General features: G+C 44.4%; 1 protein-coding gene, 1 long non-coding RNA gene and 1 other non-coding gene across 6 annotated transcripts; 2 read left to right on the top strand and 1 right to left on the bottom strand.

Annotated features, from left to right (window-relative positions):
- Positions 1-1922: 1922 nt before the first annotated feature.
- Positions 1923-1994, top strand: trnaw-cca (transfer RNA tryptophan (anticodon CCA)). Its single transcript has one exon. It is a non-coding gene; the product is annotated as a tRNA-Trp (tRNA).
- A 961-nt stretch (positions 1995-2955) lies between these two features.
- Positions 2956-20500, bottom strand: tpst1l (tyrosylprotein sulfotransferase 1, like). Of its 4 annotated transcripts, XM_076274387.1 has the most exons (6): positions 20370-20500; positions 9650-9687; positions 8459-9358; positions 4383-4584; positions 3977-4053; positions 2956-3439 (listed from the first exon to the last, which is right to left on the bottom strand). In XM_076274387.1, the coding sequence occupies exons 3-5, from the start codon at positions 9304-9306 to the stop codon at positions 4018-4020; spliced, it is 1086 nt and encodes a 361-aa protein (XP_076130502.1). In that variant the 5' UTR covers positions 9307-9358; positions 9650-9687; positions 20370-20500; the 3' UTR covers positions 2956-3439; positions 3977-4017. The 4 variants fall into 4 exon arrangements, 3 of the variants coding, with proteins under 3 accessions (XP_076130502.1, XP_076130501.1, XP_076130503.1); XR_012984680.1 differs by having other exon boundaries at positions 4400-4584; positions 8459-9687; XM_076274386.1 differs by having other exon boundaries at positions 8459-9687.
- On the top strand, positions 18697-19126 carry LOC143112353 (uncharacterized). Its single transcript, XR_012984722.1, has 2 exons — positions 18697-18857; positions 18964-19126. It is a non-coding gene; the product is annotated as an uncharacterized LOC143112353 (long non-coding RNA).
- Positions 20501-20868: the final 368 nt, after the last annotated feature.

Below are 20868 nucleotides of genomic sequence, written 5' to 3'. Positions count from 1 at the left end.
ACTCAGCTTCATGTTGATATCGACCGAGACAAAAACATGGAAATTTACGTTTTAATTCGTCAGTGAACTTACACTAAACAAGGAAGTTTGCGCTATTGAGGTGACAGGCTAATCTCAAACATTTAATCGGTCAGTCAATCGACCAATGACGGTAATTAAGGTCAGGCTCAACACCCTACACTTTCCACTCAATGCAAAGCGAACTGTAGGGGGAGGGTGTGACTAGCAGTGTTGGGAACATTACTTTAAAAAAGTAATTAGTTATAGTTACTCACTACTTGTTCCAAAAAGTAACTGAGTTAGTAACTGAATTACTCTATGATAAGAGTAACTCGTTACCAGGGAAAGTAACTATTTGCGTTACTGTTAAAAAAAAAGTTGCTATATGTCAAAGAATTTGGATTTTTTGAGCAGTTTTGAAAAGCTAGTTGAAATTAGTAGAACAGACAGGTGTTTGTAGGCTACATAACTTTCGATATTTATTAGATAGATACTTTATTGATCCCCAAGGGGAAATTGTACATCGACAGACCTACGGTTGACTTCAGCCTGTGTCATAGGTTTTTGTTGTGAGGCAGAAAGATCTAGCTTTTGCTGCTTGGAGGACATTGCTCCGAGTCCTTCTTTGCTAGTGGATGGCGAGCTATCATCTCTGGTGGAGGGGGGCTATCGGTGTTTTTGGCCACTAGCGTGTGTGAGATGCCTCATTAAATTAGAGTTGCTTACAACGGATGTCGACAAAGTCTTCGCTCCTGGACATAATGTACACATTAAATGCACGTTCTTGCCTTTGACCACAATGAATTTGAAGTAGTGCTTATATCTCCACCTTGAAAATGCCAACTTTTCATCGGATTACTCCTGACCTCTGCTGTTTCATCGAATCTCTACTTTAGCTGTTGCGTGTGTGTGGCGCGTGTGCGTGGCGCGTGTGCTGGCAAGTGTGTAAAAACACTGACTCTGATTCCAGATAGCAAAGGGGCGTTGAGGGGCGTTGAATCCACGTTTGTTTGAAGCGGCGGAGGTTGATTCAACGTGGATTCAACGCCCCTGTGCTATCAGGGATTGGCTATCATGAAACATGACTCTGCCTTAGCCAATCCTAATCGCTTACGTCGTTATTAACCCACCTCCTCACTAGCTGTGAGCCAGGGGTGCGTTCGGATTACACAGTTTATTCAATCAATGCAAAGTAAGTAACGCACCGCATTTAACGTCCAGTAACGTTAACGGCGTTGTAACGTTGTAAAAAGTAATTAATTGGATTACGCCGTTATTGACAAATTAACGCCGTTAGTAACGCCGTTATACTTAAACGCCGTTACTACCAACACTGGTGACTAGTATGTGAATGAAAGACATATAGGTTTATTGAGGCTAGAATAAACAAAATCCCGGACGACTTTGAAATTCCACCCGGACACATGTTTAAGTTTTCAAAAAGAGGACATGTCCGGGCAAAAGAGGACGTCTGGTCACCCTAGCTTCGGCTACTGTGTAGACCTACGTAGACTAAACCACTGGCCTATCCTGCATGATTGAAAATGCATTGGAGCAAATGTTGCTAGTTTTTTGTTCTGATATAGCGTAGACATAGCTTATCTATGGGTTAGGCTATATAGTCCCTAGGCTACCTTTTATTTGGAGAGCTATCAAAAAATGGTTACAGTAGCCTATCGTATCGCCTGACATGGTAGCATAAGCCAATAATGGTAGCCTATCGTTTAACATTAGCCTGCATGCGCCAACTTAGATAGTAGCCTATGCCTCGTTATAGATGAATGTACAGATTCGGATATAATGTAAGTGGAGCGTTTCTACCGCTGAAACACAGGTGCAAATGGAATAATATTATTTCGAAACATACAAAACTTTATTTTGCGTTTATCTTGTTTATTCCAAATGTACTTATCGTGACACTAGACCTCGTGGCGCAACGGTAGCGCGTCTGACTCCAGATCAGAAGGTTGCGTGTTCAAATCACGTCGGGGTCATACGGCAATATTTTTTTACATATTGCAGTGTTGTTTTACGTTTATGTTGCAATTGTATGATATGTTATACTCTATTGCCCCAATATTGCACACACCCCATAAACAGAAACACCATGGAGTCATTGCAATGCCTACAACCTCAGGCAGCTTCATTTAAAAGTTTGATGGATATCAACATGGACATTCCAACTAAAAGTATTACGCAGGTGAATTCCAAGGTTGTATGAGCAGACCTAATGTGTACTGTATGTCATGTATAACCACAGGACTATGGTCCCCTACAGACCTAGGGTCCGGACAATCTCCTTAGTGACGTTTAAGATGGTTTGCGTCGCACCACTGCACACAGTTTTCTATTTCTGAGAAATAGGCTGATGTTTCTTTGTGCAGTAGGCTATGGATTGCTGTGTCATCTGAAACTTTAAAAACATAGTTCACAGGGTGACTATTGAGCATTTATTTGTGTACAGTGTGAAAAGAACTGGTGAGCTGACACACCACTGTGGAGCACCCATGCTGATTGTTCTCACTTCTGAGAGCTGAGAGGGTGTGGTTGACAGACACACTGACTACTGTTGGTTGAAAAGGAAAAGTATCATTTGATTGAATTGTGCATGTTTATTCTTGAGTAGTCTTTAGTCTTCCTACAACTAAAGAGAAGAGATTCTGCCACACCATCAGTCCTGTCACACGAAACATTACGATATAAAAAATTGAGAAAATATTGATGAATTAATGTGTAATGATCAAATGTGTAGGAGAAGGTTGGGGATATACCCACCATGTATTTGTAAAAATCTCCTATATAAAGGTAGGCCAATTATCTGCAACAAATATGAGTGCCTGCCTGAGAGCCTGAATCACCCAGGGTCATATCAAAATTAAAACTGCTGTGCGATTATTAAACTAAATGTTTGAATAAAAGCCAACAACAAACACAACACAACAACACAACAACAAATAAAAATAAATCTCTCTTTAATAAATAATCTCTGAGCCCACACATCATTTGTTTGCTCCACAAAATACAATGATCAACATACAATGAAGTCTGACATGATGTCACAAAAATACTCTTGGTATTTGCATTAATACTGGATATAGATGTGCTTGATCACAAAAGTTAAATCGAAGACATAATGGTACAAAAATGTTCACTGAAATATGGCACATCTTGCACTTGAGGTTCCCAACCAAACAACTTGATCAGACATGGAAAGTGTACATGTTTAAAGACATTCACCAAGTTCATTTTATAACTGTGCTTATGACCGCAACTCCTTACCGGGCCTTACATGTAATTTATGATTACTGGCAATGATGAAAATTGTGTCTTCAACAGATGGATATAAACAGGTGTTATTCTGTCAGACAAAATCATCCCATGAACAAAACCAAACGCCATCCCTCATAGGGGTCCCTGGACAGAACTGCATGACATGGGTCTAAAAAAGACAAATAACAGCATTGTTACAGACTAATATTTCAACTGGAAACAAGGGATGCACAATATGGGATTTGAGCCGATATTCGATATGCTGATATTTTCAAACTCATTTTTTATTGCCTTTAAGGGTGTGTCCTGTTCTAGAATTAACCTACTGTTGGTCTAGTTGTTGCAGATCCAGGTATACAGGCATTTCCTTTCAATCAAACATAAATGTATACTCTAAGAAATGTAGGCATTCACTCATTAAAAAAAAAGAAATAACTTCGAGATAGTGTACATATAAAATATGCAACTGACATGATGTTTTCAATTAAAAATGTAGGTCTCATCCTATTTGAACAGATTGTAATACTGCTTCCTCTGAAACCCTAATAAATTGTGCCGATACTGATAATATTGTGCACTCCTAAAAATAACTCACAGAGAACTATATGGAAGTATACAGTATGTACCTGTATGTATTTTTTTTTTATATAAAACACTGTTAATTAAAACTGTGGTGGAAAATGGCAAATTAAGGGCATATACATACCAATACTGGTTATCATCATGATAATCAGCTGTGCATCTGTCCTAACTGGGATCAGGACTTTCTATAATTCGGTGTAACTAAAAGGAGTAGAACAGAAACAACCATCTTTACGTAAAATTCTAGGTTAATGACCAAGATGTTGATAAACCCAAGCCATCACTTGAATTAAGATTTCAGTTGCAACTTGCGATTAAGCAAGTAATCTCCTTCCAGGACACAAGCCCAGAGTTTTCATAACATAGGCAGGCACACACACACACACACACACACACACACACCTAATCTACTCTATTTCATGACAGCTGACATAATAACATCTTTGATTAACTCTGTGTTGACTAGTGTTCACTTTGAAGCATACATTCAGAACTGTTTGGAGCTGAGACGCCACACTGTTTTCCCTCACCAGCAGGCTGCTGTTACCATGTGAAGGCTCCTGCAGTTTCGTGTAGTCGGGGGGGTTGGCTTGAGGGTCGTAGCCAAGCCGGCTCAGCATGGGCGCGATGTCTGCCATGTCCTTCACCACGTCAGCTGGGATCTTGCCAACCCACTTCACCAAGGCCTCTGTGTTGACCGGATTCATCACTTGGTCGGTGGACCGCTCTGTTCTGAAAGATAGCCAAGTGGCCTTATTACAGTTTTTTCTGAATGCTTAAACACATTTTTTGTAACTGGGCATTTCTCAGATTTCGGGCCTATTTGGGTAACTGAAATTTTGAAAAATAAAATTCTAAATTTTACTAATTGGTATGCATCAAGTTATCAGTCATTTTGATAGGAGTAACCTTGTGAGCTTGGTTGAGACCACAATATAACGGAATTTATGATTTTTTGTCATTTTTCAGGTAAATGTCATTACCATCACATCATCTAATATGTACATTTTAAAGATGAAATGGTCAATCAATGATCAATCAATGATCAATTATGGTTTCACATGAAGTCTATTTTATCTTGAACTTATTAGAATTGTTGAATTTTACTTACAACATGAATTATAGTCGTTTAAGTATCTTATTTATTGATTTTTTCACTCGACCCTGGCTTGGAATTTCATTTATTTGAAATAAATGCCATATATCATATCTGTTTTCATCCAGTGGCAATTTAGACTGTCCAACATTGTCAAAATCTAATTAATGTAATTTATTGTAATTTATACATAATCTATTGGCAAAAATATGCATGGTGATGGTGATGACATTGCAGTTCTGGTAATGACATTTGTTGCGGTGATGACAAATCACTGATCGTAATCTATTGCAATTAAATGTTTATAATTTAGAAACCCAAGTTGAACTGACTTTGTGAAAAAAAAAACTTATTTCTTTTAAAAAGAGTACTTTAAATGTATCTGCAAAAATGTCATCACCAACACAGTCGTCATTACCACTACATTTCAAGCTATAATGTGCTGGTAATGACTGTGCTGGTGATGACATTTATACCGAAAAACTACCCTGAGAAGCAAAAATTATCATGCAAGTGTAGCTAGCTTTCTACATGTAATGTACATCATTTAAACTATTAAAATAATTTTAAAATTTCAGGAATATTCAAAAATACAGAAATACAATGCATATGGTAATGACACATAATAAGTGTACATGCCCAAAACGAGGGATAAAGAGTAGATTTTCTTATGTTTCTGGACATCAAGGCATCAATCTTTCTGCTTGACACCCATGTATTCCACTGTGATATTAGGTGACCATGGTTACCAAATATTTTTTTGATGAAAAAACAGTAGCAAAGTGCTTTTATGTAGAGTGTGCTGGTAATGACGGCTAAACCATGGGACAGGTATACATTAAGCGAAATAAAGCAGGAAATGCATATATATGCATAATGTGTGCATGCAGTTCATTAGTTCAGATAACATTTAATTCATATGCATGATTTTTTAAATTAATTTTTGATAAATAATGTTTGAGATATGGCACAATATGTGAAAACTCTGGTTGCGGACAACACCAAAACACTGATATTGTACCATAAAACACCAATAAAATGTGTCTAAATCATGAGTAGGAGCAACCATTAAAAAATTCTACGCTTGTTTTTCTTTATACTAATTAGTGATGCTAAACATTATTAGATTTAATGTGTTTTTAATAGAATTACACCCTGTGGACAGAAATAGGCCCCAATTCTGGGAAATACCCAACTATGGCTTTTTTTGCAAAACTCTACAGACAAATGGCAAAACCACTCACTGAGTTCGCAAAACTAAAAGCACAAACACTGCTTTGCACTCAGTTTGCAATTTTGTAACACACACTTTGCACAACTGTAGGCACAATGGCTATTATTTACACTATTTTGCCAACTCTCTGGCACACTTTCTCATGTGAAAACTGTTTTAGATAATTAGTTCACTCTGCAATCAGCCTAAGCACTATAAATAAGCCACAGGTAATGTACAATGGGTACAATGGAGTGAGCAGGAAGAGTGAGAAGAGAAAGAAATAGCCCTTTTACAGACAAAAAAACAGTCTACATGTGGGGATATTGTCATGTCAGGCCTGGATACGGCATTCCAGAATATATTTTTCCCGGTGCCTTGGACTAGGACATTGCATGTGATGTAGACAGAATTTTGAGAGAGACGACCCGATGTAGACTGATTTGTTTTGTCTCAGTGAAATGCTATTTTGTGTTTTGACTTGGAAAAACACACTTGTGTTTGTTTTGATGTGTGTAAATAAACACTACTGTAATACTTGAAGTTTGGATCCCTGTATGTTTACAGAACTATGACAAAAGTATGACCTCAAACTGACATAGTCTACCTTGTGCACAGAGAAAGCAAAAGCCAGATGTGTTTTATATTCATACCATCAGTGTGTTGTTGGCACATTGTGTGCTTACTATTGTGATGGCTTGTGTTTACTGTTAGATACGAAAACACAATTTTTACGAAGGTGTGAAGAGTTAAGCAAGGTGTGTTAGCTTTTGCAAGAGAACTACAATCTTTTGCTGATTGGGTGAGAGGTTTTGCCATTTGTGTGTAGAGTTTTGCAAAAAAAGCCATAGTTACAAAAAATGTGCTTAAGCAATCAGAAAAAAAACTGTAAGAAAGTCAGATGGTGGGAGCACAGCACACTGCTGTAGTAGTGAAAAGCAAGACTCGGCCTCCAAAAGCCTGCTACATTAAAAAAAAGCCTAAAAAGACATTATTCTGCTGAAAGCATGATGTGATAACTAACATAACTAAAGGTTAAGCATTGTTGTAGATGGCTGCATGATACGTCAATGTATGAATCAAATATACTGACAGATCCTTTAACTAGCTTTTTCCTGTAGTAAGTAACCTTCCATCTTAGGACAATAATTTTAATGCAGAATATTTCACTGACCAATCAGCCAATGAGTGCACGGTTATAAACTATTTAAAAAGCTCCACAACCATTGCTTAATCAATGGAATTAACTTAATCAGCCATTTTTAATGCACAGCAACAGCACAACAAAAATAATACATTGAACAATAAACTGTAGTACAGGTAACATATCAAACCAGACTTTCAGAAAACTGGCTTCCTAGCCTAAAAATACCTAAAAATAAAAACTGCTGTGCTGCTGGACTGTAACCATACCCTGACTTACGTAATGGAAATATTTCTATGAGACATTACATTTTTTACACCCCACTGTTATAATACATACAGTATAACAGAATTCTACCAAGTAAGCATTTGGTGAAAGAAATAGAAGGGGAGAGAGGGAAATCCTTATTAAATGTAAGATTTAAAACAACAGACACAATAGCTGTGAAGGCTTTTTCAAATACACTAGTCCGTTTTATTAGCTGGCAAAATGATCTTGGATGCTAAGCTGCTCTTTTATCAGTTTGGCATTGAGAGGATTACATGTGCAGCACTGTCTAGATCAAGATGTTGTGCTGAATATCCAGAACATAGTCAATCAATGCATCGTTCTTCCTAGTAACATAGTCAATCAATGCATCGTTCTTCCTAGTTTGACCAGTTGCATTCAGATGTTTACTGACAGAGTTCGGAGTTGTTAGGACCTTTATCTTTACCGAATTGAGCAGCAAACTGACTCCAAAGATAAGATCTGAGGGTCATGAAGGGTCATGAAATGACACACAAGATGACAGAAATAACAATGGAAAGACATGCAACATTAACCAACATTACACCCTAGGGCTGCAACAAATGATTATTTTCATGGTCGATTAATCTGTTGATTATTTTCTCGATTGAATGATTCATTGTTTGATTGATAAAATGGTGAAAAAATGTTTCCCAAATGTTTCAGTTTTTCCCAAAGCCCAAGATCTGAAGAAAATATTCAAGTTTAGGAAGCTGAGGTATTTCCCTTTTAAAAAAAATACAAATTGATTATACCAAAAATCAAAATCAAAGAATTGTTGCAACCCAATTACACTCTTTTTTCACATTATGTGAAGAGGAACCATACTGTAGCCCACTGCCCATGTCATCTCAGCTGCACTTACTTGGACAGCGACACCCCGCCGGCCTTCCCGATGAGCTCCTCATGGTGGAGCACGGCTGTGTCCCAGGGCAGGTCCAGGAAGCGCAGCAGTTTCTGCATGGCCAGCTGCGGCTCCAGGACTAGCTGCTCATAGCGCAGCAGCATGCACCTCTCGCGGCCGGCCTCGCGGCACTGCTCGTACATGCTCTCCGCCGCCCGGCTCCACTTGACCAGGCAGTCGCGGTAGCTGCTGAGGTCGAACCCAGTGATGGTGACGCGGCGCGAGATCATGGAGTGCACGGTGGCGCGGCCGTCGCGCAGCATCAGCACGAACTTGGCGCGCGGGAACAGGCGGCTCAGGTAGGCCAGCGACTTGAGTGTGAAGGGGTCCTTGTTGCAGAGGCGCGGCGCCGGCTCACCGTGGCCCACGATCACCTCCAGCAGGAAGGCGCGGACGGCGGCATCCAGCACCTCGTCGGTGACCCCTGCCTCTTCCAGGCGCATGCGCTCGCGCGCCGAGCGGCTCCAGGTTGAGTGCATTGCCAGCAGGCGCGGGATGACGCGCGTCTCCTCGCCACAGCGCACCAGTGGGTGAGCGTCCAGCATGGCGCGCATCAGCGTGGTGCCGCTCCGCGGGACGCCGCCCACAAAGATGAGGGGCGTGTTCTCGTCGTACTCTAGCGGGATCGCCGCGGCGCCGCTCTGGTTCTGTCCTGGGTTCTGGGAGGCCCAGGCGTAGCGTCTGGCCTGACTGCCATGCCAACGCCCGCGGCTCGGACATTCCATGGTGCTCAGGCCAAGGTAGAATATTGTCAGGGAGCTGATGACCACACAGGCCAGCAGCAGAATGTTTTGTGGTTTCCTCATCATGCCGTTGTGTTGGACAGAGGCAAGGATGCAGATGTTTTGGGGGGAAATTACACTATGGATTGAGACAGAGATGAAATGTGGAGAGGAAGTAGAGAGAAAAGAGAAGACGACAAGACAAGAGAAGGAACAAGTCAGAAGAACACCATGAGAGTGGAAGACAATTGAACAGGAATGCTGGAGGTAAGAGGTTCAAGGTCAGGAAAGGAATGCAAGGTATAGGTATGTAGGATGACGTGGGGGGGGGGGGGGGGTTCCAAATATGAGCACTAAGAGGTAAAAGACCTCTCCTCTGGATTCAGACAGGGTATATATAGGGAGGGCTGAGTGAGAAACCTTCTCTTACTGTGGTGACCAAGATTTGCCGTTTCAGCTCCATGTTGCCTGCAAATATAAATAAAAGAAATAGAATAGAAGAAAAACATTAAAAACCCTCAAACAGATAAGTTTGCTGTGTCACCAACCAATAGCACATCTTAACTAGGGATGTAACGATTACCGGTATAATGGTAAACCGCGATAAAAATGTTGACGATAATAATTACCGTTTTCATTTCAAACATCATGATTATCACTGTTGATTACCGTGGTGTGGAAACCGTGTGTTTAATCCTTCCCAGCTTCATCCAAGCCTGCTTTTGACATACAGTAGGCCTGGTACAATCGAACAAAACTGGTACCCTACTGATTCTGTTGTCTAATTGATGGTTTTAACTACAATTCGGATTAGGCTACACCTGAGTTTAAAAGGCGGAACTTTTTTACCGCAAAATGTGCACTGTATCATGTAGCCAATCTGCGTCTTTTTATGTTCGCGTCCACATTAAATCCATTCCACTCACGTTATCAGGAGAATACAGTAGCCTAAAGTTTTATTTTGAATGCTTACTTTGGTCTCACTCATCGCATCCAAATAACAGAAATAGCAAACTCCAAGTTATGGTAGGGTAAGTTAAGCTATAAGCACATAGCCCATTAAACATGAATAAAAAAGTGAACGGGACACTTTTTGAAACTATTTCAGCTTGTGTAGGCCTATCAGTGCTTTCTGAACATATTGAACACACTTTTAGAAATACCGTGATAATACCGAAAACCGTAATCATTTTGGTCACTATAACCGTGAGGTTAAATTTTCATACCGTTACATCCCTAATCTTAACCTAAAAATGACTGATTGTAGGCTGAATGACTTACGTGACAGTTGGAAATATTTCTTCACAAGCACACATGCACAAACATCCACAAATTTCCCCACTGAATTCCCCCCCTAATTTGTTCCCTGATGGGATAAACAACCTTGCACACTCATACACAGCAGCACTTTGAGTCCATTGAAAGGAAACCACAGTGAATTCAAATTAAGAGACGTGTGTGCAACATGTCAGGGTGATTAGAAGAGCATGCTTCCTTCTCCCCACTAGGAACTCGATCTGACCGTTACCATGCCTGGGCCAAATAGGCCTACTAGAAAAATTCTCACTCTCAAAAGTCATGACAGAACTTACACGCTATAGCCTATATGCAATAGGCTATAAGCATAGGCCTACGGTCAGTGGATCTTCTGGCCAATCGATTTCCGTTTCGGAAAAGAAAATTACAAAACAAAAAACGAAGGATTATTTGATTTCCGTTTTAAAATACAAAATCGAAAAACGAAAATCAAGTCGTTTTCCGTTTTCCTAATCGGTTTCAAAACATCAAAATACAAATACCGAAATTAGTCTTAAATTTCGATGATCATTATTCAATGAAGCCTATTCTTAGGCTAATCTGAGGAGGCCCTAGAAGCTCGCATCATAGTCTTAGGCTAACTTGGTAAAAATACCTGTTAGATATGGCGGCCTTGGGAAGTGTTGCAAGGGATATAGAAGAGATAGTTAAAAAGGACACGTCTTATGCAGAAAACACTTTAAATAACTTTTGTTCACAAAGAGGTTACTCTGAGAGGAGCATCTGATGATTTTGCACCCAGCATAATTAGGCATCCACTAACTCGGGACCACCTGGGAACTAAGGTGGCAAAAGCAGTTTGCGAGGTAGCCTAGGCCTTAGGGGATGCCAGGCCTGCGGTCATGTAGGCTACCATGCCTACTGTATGCAATCACTCATTTTACTTTGATGTATTTATTAGGTTGGTCCAACATACAGTAGGCTACCTCGGAATTATTGGCACCTCTGCTAAAGTTGACTAAAAAGAGGAATGTAAATCTTTTGGAAATTGATCTTAATGCCTTAAGTAAAAAAATAGGAAATATGTAACCTATAAGGACACCAATTTTCTTTGTGAATGATTAATGTATCATAAATAACAAAATTTTCTTCCTTAAAATAGGGTCATAAGTATTGGCACCCCTATGTTACATTCCTATAGAGGCAGGTAGATTTTTATTTTTAAAGGCCAGATATTTCATGGATCTAGTATACTATGCATCCTGATAAAGTTCCCCTGGCCTTTGGAATTAAAATACCTCCACATCAACACATACCCTTCACCATACAGATTGGCATGGTTTTATTTCAGTTGGCCTATTATAGCTGGTTTGATTTGCATTGAGCTCAATGAGCATCAATCATCCATAGTGTCTATTTGTTTACTGCTACTGCATTACTATTCTACTGCTCTTCATCCTGCACATACTTATTCTTAATAGGCCTACTATTATATTGTTACTGTTTCTGCACTACGATGGTACTGTTACCACACTGCACATAGCTGTACATACTGTACATATCTGTTTATATGGTTCATACTAAATATCCATATTTATTCAGTTTTTCTGTAATATATTCTGTTAATACACTGCATATATCTATATTGGTCTTACTACTATAATGTATACTGCCACTACATTGCACATATCTGTACACGATGTTCATACATTGTCCATATTACAGCCATATTTATTCTGCTCTTATAAGGTTACTGCTAATACACTGCACATACTTATATTTAATTTATACTACTCTAAACCAGTGTTTTTCAACCACTGTGCCGGGGCACACTAGTGTGCCGTGAGAGATCATCAGGTGTGCCGCAGAAAATTACCCAAATGTCACTCACTGGTCCAGAAAAGCAACTGTTGCATCAAAGAATTTATAACCACATGCTCTCATTGATTGTATGATTGCACTATTCAGTATTCACAGAATCATCACATATCCAGTTCATAACAACAATTAAATTAGATATAGTCACCTACAAATGAAACAGAGGGCGCTTGTTATATTGAGCAGGTCTTGCATAGAAGCCATAATAAGGCCATATCTGTGTATTATTTGAAATTTTAGGCTATGGTATGTTTATTTTTTCTTCACACAGGATGTTAGTGTGCCGTAGGACATTTTAAGTGTCAAAAGTGTGCCGTGGCACAAAAAAGGTTGAAAAACACTGCTCTAAACCACCTTCTGAAAATAACTGTATACTACTGTCTACACTGCACTATATATTTTCTTTTGGTTAGACGCAAACTGCATTTCATTGTCTCTGTTGTACTCTGCACAATGACAATAAAGTTGAATCTAATCTAATATAATCTAATCAAACCAGGTGTCCTGAGCATCAAACCAGGTGTCCTTAGGCTATAAATTGGATATTTCCTCATTTTTCTACTGGCATTAACTTTAGCAGAGGTGGCAATAATTCTGAGGTACTGTATGTTGGACCAACCTAATAAATACATCAAAGTAAAATGAGTAAAATGATTGCATACAGTAGGTAGGCTACTTGACCGCAGTAGGCCTGGCATCCCCTAGGGCCTAGGCTACCTCGCAAACTGCACCACCTCAGTTTCCAGGTGGTCCCGAGTTAGTGGATGCCTAATTATGCTGGGTGCAAAATCGTAGGAACCTCTTTGTGAACCAAAGTTATTTGTTAAAGTGTTTGGGATTTCTGCATAAGACTGTCATGAGCCCTCTCACTCCACCGGGTTACCACCTTAATTGGTTTCCATTATCTTCCACTCTGCTCACCACTCTCTCTACTCAGCCTAACTAGCTCCACCTGTCTCTGCTCTGCTCTGCTCTAATTACTCTGCCAGCTGCGCTGCATTACCCACTAACCTCTCCCAGTATGTAAAGCCCTGTCTTTCAGCTCTCCTTTGTCAGATCGTCTGCAAAGCTCACACCCGGAACCTGTTTGCTCGCGCTTCTGGCTGACTCTTGTTTTGTGACCACGGACCTGCCTGAATCTTGGCTACTCTTCTGCCCCTGAAAACCAGACCTGCTTTCTGCTGTAACGACTCCTGACTACTCTTCAATCCCGGTAACTCTGACCAGCCTTCTGCCTTGCTACTACGAATTTTGGATTTCCCTTGAACTGTATTTCTGCCTCGTTTCATCCGCCCTGTTGTATCTGTGTTCCCCCCCAGGACTTCCGGACCACCCACCACCGGCATCACAGGACGCTTCGCTGCCACTGGGGGGGGGGACAGACACAGCACGTTCCCGGCTACCCCTGGAACCCCTGGAGCCTTCATTCACTCCCTACTTCCCTTTTCCCTTAAGTTTAATAAACTTTCTGGTGTGACGCAATTGTGGTCCTCTGGTCGTCTGTCTGAACCGTGACAGTACGATCTGACCATCATGGACTCAGCGCACACTTCCCCCGACATGGAAGCCGATGAACCTGAGCAACCCACCGCCATGCAACGCCTGGAACACACTGAGAGAGGATTAGCCCGCATGAGCGGCGACATTGCCTCCCTGCTTCAGGTCGGCCACCAACAGCATCAGCAGTTCCAGCAACAACAGCAGCAGTTCCAGCAGCAGCAACAACAACTCGGCATGATCATCCAACTCCTCACCAACCTTACCCCAGCCACTCCGCCCACCGGCCCAGTTCCAGTCAGTCTGCCCACCAGCCCAGCCCCCGAGTTACCTGCCCCGGTCATTGCAGCCGCTGTCCCGGAACCCAAGATCGGAAACCCAGAGCGGTTCAACGGCGATTCAACCCAGGTCCGGCCATTCCTGACTAGCTGCCGACTTCAGTTCTCCTTGCAGCCAAGGACCTTCGCCACTGAAGGGGCTAAAGTTGGGTATGCCATCACTCACCTGACGGGCCGAGCTCGACTCTGGGGAACAGCAGAGTTCGAACGTCAAACCCCTGCATGTGCAACCTTCGACCTGTTTGCTGAGGAGATGCTGAAGGTGTTTGACCTGGATTCACCAACTGCAGAGGCGTCTCGTGAACTGTTCAGTATTCGGCAAGGCAGACGTACAGTTGCAGACCATTCCATCGACTTCCGAACCCTGGCAAGACGAAGTTCTTGGAACACACCATCGTTGGTGGACGCATTCTTCCATAGCTTGGCCGACTATATCAAGGACGAGTTGGTCTCCCATGAACTGCCTTCCACCCTTGACGAAGCCATCGCACTGGCTGTCCGGATCGACAGAAGGATACAGACCCGTCGTCGTGAGAGGGGGCGCCAAAATCCACCAACTACCGGCATTCGGAGAAATCCGACTGGGCTCCTGTCGTCTACTGCCACTCAACCAAGCCAGCTTGACCAGTCTGAGCCCATGGAAATTGGGCGAGCCTCCCTCACTCCTGCAGAGCGCCAGCGCCGCTTCACCTCAAACCTCTGTCTCTATTGTGGAGGTGATGGACATCGTGTTGTGACCTGCCCTTTAAAAGCCGAAGCTCACCGGGCATAGGGGGAGTCCGGTTGAGCTCAATGACCGTCCAGTCCCCCGACCGCAAACCCCTGCTGCAAGTTCACCTCCGTCTCTTTGACTCAACTCACACCCTGGCTGCTCTGGTGGATTCTGGCGCCGAAGCCAACATAATGGACATCAAGCTGGCACGCCAACTGGGACTGGAGAACCACCGATTGACACCTCCTATTCCTGCCCGGGCACTGGACGGACACTTACTCGGATCGGTCACTCATGTCACGGCCCCGGTCTCTATGGGTCTGTCCGGAAACCATCAAGAAACTATCCAGTTTCACCTGCTCCCCTCTCCAGGCCAACCCATCATCCTGGGTTACCCATGGCTCCGCCGGCACAACCCTCAGCTCGACTGGGTGACCGGGGTGATCAGGGAGTGGGGAGAGGACTGCCATCGAACCTGCCTGCTTGCTGCCGCACTACCTCCTCGGCCAGTACCCACCAACTCTGCTCCTGACCTATCCAATGTCCCAGAATGCTACCATGGTCTCAGAGAAGTGTTTAACAAAGCAAGAGCCACATCTCTGCCCCCTCACCGACCGTACGACTGTGCCATTGACCTCCTCCCTGGAACAGCCCCTCCAAAGGGCCGTCTCTATTCGTTGTCTGCTCCTGAAAGAAAGTCCATGGAGGACTACATCAACGACTCTCTGTCCGCAGGATTAATCCGCCCGTCTTCATCTCCTGCTGGTGCTGGCTTCTTCTTTGTGGGGAAGAAAGACGGATCTCTTCGCCCCTGCATCGACTACAGGGGACTCAACGACATCACGGTGAAGAACCGTTACCCTCTGCCTCTGCTCACCTCTGCCTTTGAGTTGCTCCAGGGAGCCACTGTTTTTACCAAGTTGGATCTCAGAAACGCTTACCACCTAGTGCGGATCCGGGAGGGAGATGAATGGAAAACCGCTTTCAATACACCAACAGGCCACTACGAGTATCTGGTTATGCCTTTTGGCCTCACCAATGCTCCTGCTGTGTTCCAGGCTCTAGTGAATGACGTGCTGCGGGACATGTTAAATAAGTTTGTCTTCGTTTACCTGGATGACATCTTAATATACTCCAGAAACCTGTCTGAACACACCCGCCATGTCCAGCAAGTCCTTCACCGTCTCCTGGAGAATTCCCTCTACGCCAAGGCGGAGAAATGTGAGTTTCACGTCAAGACAGTGGCCTTCCTGGGGTACATCGTGGCAGAGGGAAGTATCCAAATGGATCCTGCCAAGATATCAGCAGTCACTTCATGGCCCGTTCCGGAGAACAGAAAGAAGCTGCAACAGTTTCTGGGGTTTGCTAACTTCTATAGGAAGTTTATCCGGAACTACAGTACCGTTGCTGCTCCTCTCACTGCTCTAACCAGCACCAAGCAACCCTTCACCTGGACCCCAGCAGCCGACAAAGCCTTCAGTACCCTCAAGGTAAGGTTCACCTCCGCTCCCATCCTCCAGATGCCTGATGTGGACCGGCAGTTCATTGTGGAGGTGGACGCCTCGGATGTGGGAGTCGGTGCTGTGATTTCTCAGTGGGCTGCGGAGGATAGGAAGCTCCATCCCTGTGCCTTTTTCTCACGTCGGTTGTCCCCCTCTGAGTGCAATTACGACATAGGGAACCGAGAGCTGCTGGCTGTGAAGCTTGCCCTGGAGGAGTGGCGTCACTGGCTGGAGGGGTCCACTGTTCCATTCCTCGTTTGGACCGACCATAAGAACTTGGAGTACATCCGCACGGCCAAACGGTTGAACTCCAGGCAGTCCCGCTGGGCCCTGTTCTTCACCAGGTTTAACTTTACTCTGTCATACCGGCCTGGGTCACGCAACACCAAGCCAGACGCCCTCTCCCGTCAATTCCAGAAGGATGACACCCCCTCCAAGGATCCTGTGTCGATTCTGCCAAGTCCCTGCATCGTAGCAGCTCTGACCTGGGACGTTGAGGAACAGGTGCTGGAAGCTCTCCGTAACCAGCCAGGTCCCAGCGCTTGCCCAGCTGACCGCCTCTTTGTCCCCGAAAACCTGAGGTCCCAGGTCATTCAGTGGGGACATGACTCCCGCCTAGCTTGTCACCCTGGCTCCACCCGCACTTACAACCTGCTCACCCAGAGGTTCTGGTGGCCCTCTCTGAGAAGAGATGTACGGGAATTCGTCCAAGCCTGCCCCATCTGCAACCAACACAAGTCATCCTGCCAGCCCCCAGCCGGATTGCTGCAGCCCCTGCCTGTGCCCACACGTCCCTGGTCTCACATCGCCCTTGACTTTGTCACGGGGCTGCCCCCTTCAAGTGGCATGACCGTCATTCTCACCATAGTTGACCGATTCAGCAAGATGGCACACTTCGTTCCCCTCCCCAAGCTCCCAACCGCCAAGGAGACCGCCCAGGTGGTCCTGGAACACGTCTTCCGGATCCACGGACTGCCAAGGGATGTAGTTTCTGACCGTGGCCCACAATTCTCCTCCGCCTTTTGGAAGGAGTTCTGTCACCTGCTGGGAGCCACAGTCAGTCTGACTTCCGGATTCCATCCCCAATCCAATGGGCAATCAGAGCGGGCAAATCAGGAGCTCGAGAAGGCACTGCGATGCATGACATCCCGCAACCCCCACTCCTGGTCGCAGCAATTGACATGGGTGGAGTACGCACACAATTCCCTGACCTGCTCTGCCATCGGTATGTCCCCCTTCCAATGTGTCTATGGATACCAGCCTCCTCTATTCGCCAGCCAGGAGGGGGAGGTTACTTGCCCATCTGCACTTGCTTTTGCCCGTCGATGTCGCCGCACCTGGTCACAAGCCCGAGCCACACTCCTCAGATCCGTTGCCAGCTACACTACCGGGGCCAACCGTCGGAGAACTCCTGCTCCCACCTACCATGTTGGTCAAAGGGTATGGTTGTCATCAAAGGACCTGCCACTCAGGGTGGAGTCGCGAAAGCTGGCACCTCGGTTCCTTGGCCCATTCCCTATCGTAAGAGTGATTAGTCCAACTGCTGTCCGGCTCCAACTGCCTAATTCCATGAGGGTGCACCCCACTTTCCATGTGTCCAAGATTAAGCCCATTCATGAGAGTCCGCTGGTCCCTGCTGCGCCTTCTCCTCCTCCTCCACGGCTCGTCGATGGTGGTCTGGTTTACACCGTCCGCCGCCTGCTTCGGTCCAGACGGAGGGGTAGGGGTCTCCAGTACCTCGTTGACTGGGAGGGCTATGGACCTGAGGAAAGGACCTGGGTGCCGGCTTGTCGGATTGTGGATCGGACCCTCATCACCGCCTTCCACCAACGGAATCCTGATCAACCTGCAATCCGTAGGGGCCGCCCCAGAGGGGTCCCTAACCGTCCTGCCCGCTCGGCTTCCTGTCCTGTGCCTGACCCTGTTTCGGGACCTGTCCCGTCTCCCGACCACGACCCTCCGGCTTCCTCCGAGGATGAGGACGTTCACTCGGACCGTTCGGAGGAGTTCTAGCCCTCCGCCGGCTCCCCTCCTCCCACCCGGCATGGTGCTGCTCTTGGGACTTCTGGGGCCGTCCCTTGGGGGGGGGGTTCTGTCATGAGCCCTCTCACTCCACCGGGTTACCACCTTAATTGGTTTCCATTATCTTCCACTCTGCTCACCACTCTCTCTACTCAGCCTAACTAGCTCCACCTGTCTCTGCTCTGCTCTGCTCTAATTACTCTGCCAGCTGCGCTGCATTACCCACTAACCTCTCCCAGTATGTAAAGCCCTGTCTTTCAGCTCTCCTTTGTCAGATCGTCTGCAAAGCTCACACCCGGAACCTGTTTGCTCGCGCTTCTGGCTGACTCTTGTTTTGTGACCACGGACCTGCCTGAATCTTGGCTACTCTTCTGCCCCTGAAAACCAGACCTGCTTTCTGCTGTAACGACTCCTGACTACTCTTCAATCCCGGTAACTCTGACCAGCCTTCTGCCTTGCTACTACGAATTTTGGATTTCCCTTGAACTGTATTTCTGCCTCGTTTCATCCGCCCTGTTGTATCTGTGTTCCCCCCCAGGACTTCCGGACCACCCACCACCGGCATCACAGGACGCTTCGCTGCCACTGGGGGGGGGGACAGACACAGCACGTTCCCGGCTACCCCTGGAACCCCTGGAGCCTTCATTCACTCCCTACTTCCCTTTTCCCTTAAGTTTAATAAACTTTCTGGTGTGACGCAATTGTGGTCCTCTGGTCGTCTGTCTGAACCGTGACAAAGACATGTCCTTTTTAACCATCTCTTCCCTCGCAACACTTTCCAAGGCCGCCATATCTAACAGGTAGCCTATTTTTACCAAGTTAGCCTAAGACTATGATGCGAACTTCTGGGTAGCCTACTCATATTAGCCTATGAGCTAAGACTAGGCTTCATTGAATAATGACCATCGAAATTTAAGACTAATTTCGATATTTGTATTTTGATGTTTTGAAACCGATTAGGAAAACGGAGAACGACTTGATTCTCGTTTTTCGATTTTGTATTTTAAAACGGAAATCAAATAATCCCTCGTTTTTTGTTTTGTAATTTTCTTTTCCGAAACGGAAATCGATTGGCCAGAAGATCCACTGACCGCCTACAGTATTTGAATGTCATAGAAGCAATGTGTATTTTCAGTCTACAAGAGCTTTTCCAATGTCATCTTGAGGGGCATTATGCATCTCAGGCTAGGGCCTACATTTTGCTGTCATCCAACAATTATCCAGTCACCAAATGAAAATAGCAGCTACGTCTAAGGGAAATTCTATCATCGTACCGTCGTACCGCTTCAGCGAGAGGGTTTTGACTATGGCATGACAAATTAGGCTACCAGTAGCCTACCAACGATACGCAATCAAATTTCTACACACTTTAGCAAACTTACATCGTGACCAGAAAATTTCGGCCACAGGGCAGATCTTTAAACAATGTAATTATATCAGATTTAAAGCAGTCAAGATAGGCTGAAGATGAACTCATCCCGCAAGCCAATGACTGATTTCTCAAACGTTTGCTAAAAACTGACATGGACGTATCTGAGGGTTTTGCTAGCTGCATTGCCATACGGTACAGTAGGTTATAACTTGTAGTGGGATTAATCAAATAGCCTAGTGCAGAGAGTGATAACACACTGCATCTTAAAGCAAAACACACATCAACAAACAGTTGAAGTTAAAGCTTAACTGTCTAGCTAGCCAGTTAGCTGTGGCATTTTAGTGGAAGCTGTCCGAATCGCACCTAATGCATTTTAAACAGTGCATTTTTTTTCGTGCAACACAATGGATACTTGCATTGATTTTCTTAATGTTTTTAAAGTTAACGTGAAATCAAAATCGACCGTCTAGCAAGGTGCTGGCAAATTGTAACATTGTAGCATCATATCTGTAACGTTAGGTTCAATTGTGGCAATTTGCTTCCGAGGTTATGTAAGTTAGGAAATAACTTACCCAGATCTTATTCCTTTATTAAAGTTATGTAGGCCTAATCAGCTTTCCGGTCAGCTATATTCGGCTACTTAGGCAATGTAGTTGTCGCAACATGGCATGATCATACAGATCAATCATAAAAACTTATTGTAAATTCCGGATAGGAAAAGAAGAAACGAAGCTCGAATGTCATTGGACGAGTAAATGGCCAAAGTCCACAGTCACTTGTTTCGATGTATCTGATTGGTCGAAGGTCTCCTGGTGCCTATTTTAAAGGTACACTGTTCCCTTTTTTCATGAAATAAAAGATTTCTAGATATCTCTATATAAGGCCATTCCCAGATGGTGTTGATTCTTTCATTAGGGTTGCATTCATTAGGGTACCCCCCCCCCCCCCCCGAACTTTATCATGTCCCTATTTCAAAGTGTTTCAAAGTCCTCTACACTGAAAAGAACCACACTCTAAACATGGCATTAATTATTAGGGCCCGAGCACCCGAAGGGCGCAAGGCCCTATTGT

Source organism: Alosa pseudoharengus, unplaced genomic scaffold (genome assembly GCF_046254945.1).
Source record: "Alosa pseudoharengus isolate Yale_2024_CS ecotype anadromous, Long Island Sound unplaced genomic scaffold, YU_APseudo_1.1 YU_APseudo_1.1_scf_8, whole genome shotgun sequence".
In the NCBI taxonomy this organism is placed as follows: domain Eukaryota; kingdom Metazoa; phylum Chordata; class Actinopteri; order Clupeiformes; family Clupeidae; genus Alosa; species Alosa pseudoharengus.
This window is presented reverse-complemented; position numbering and strand designations above follow the sequence as displayed.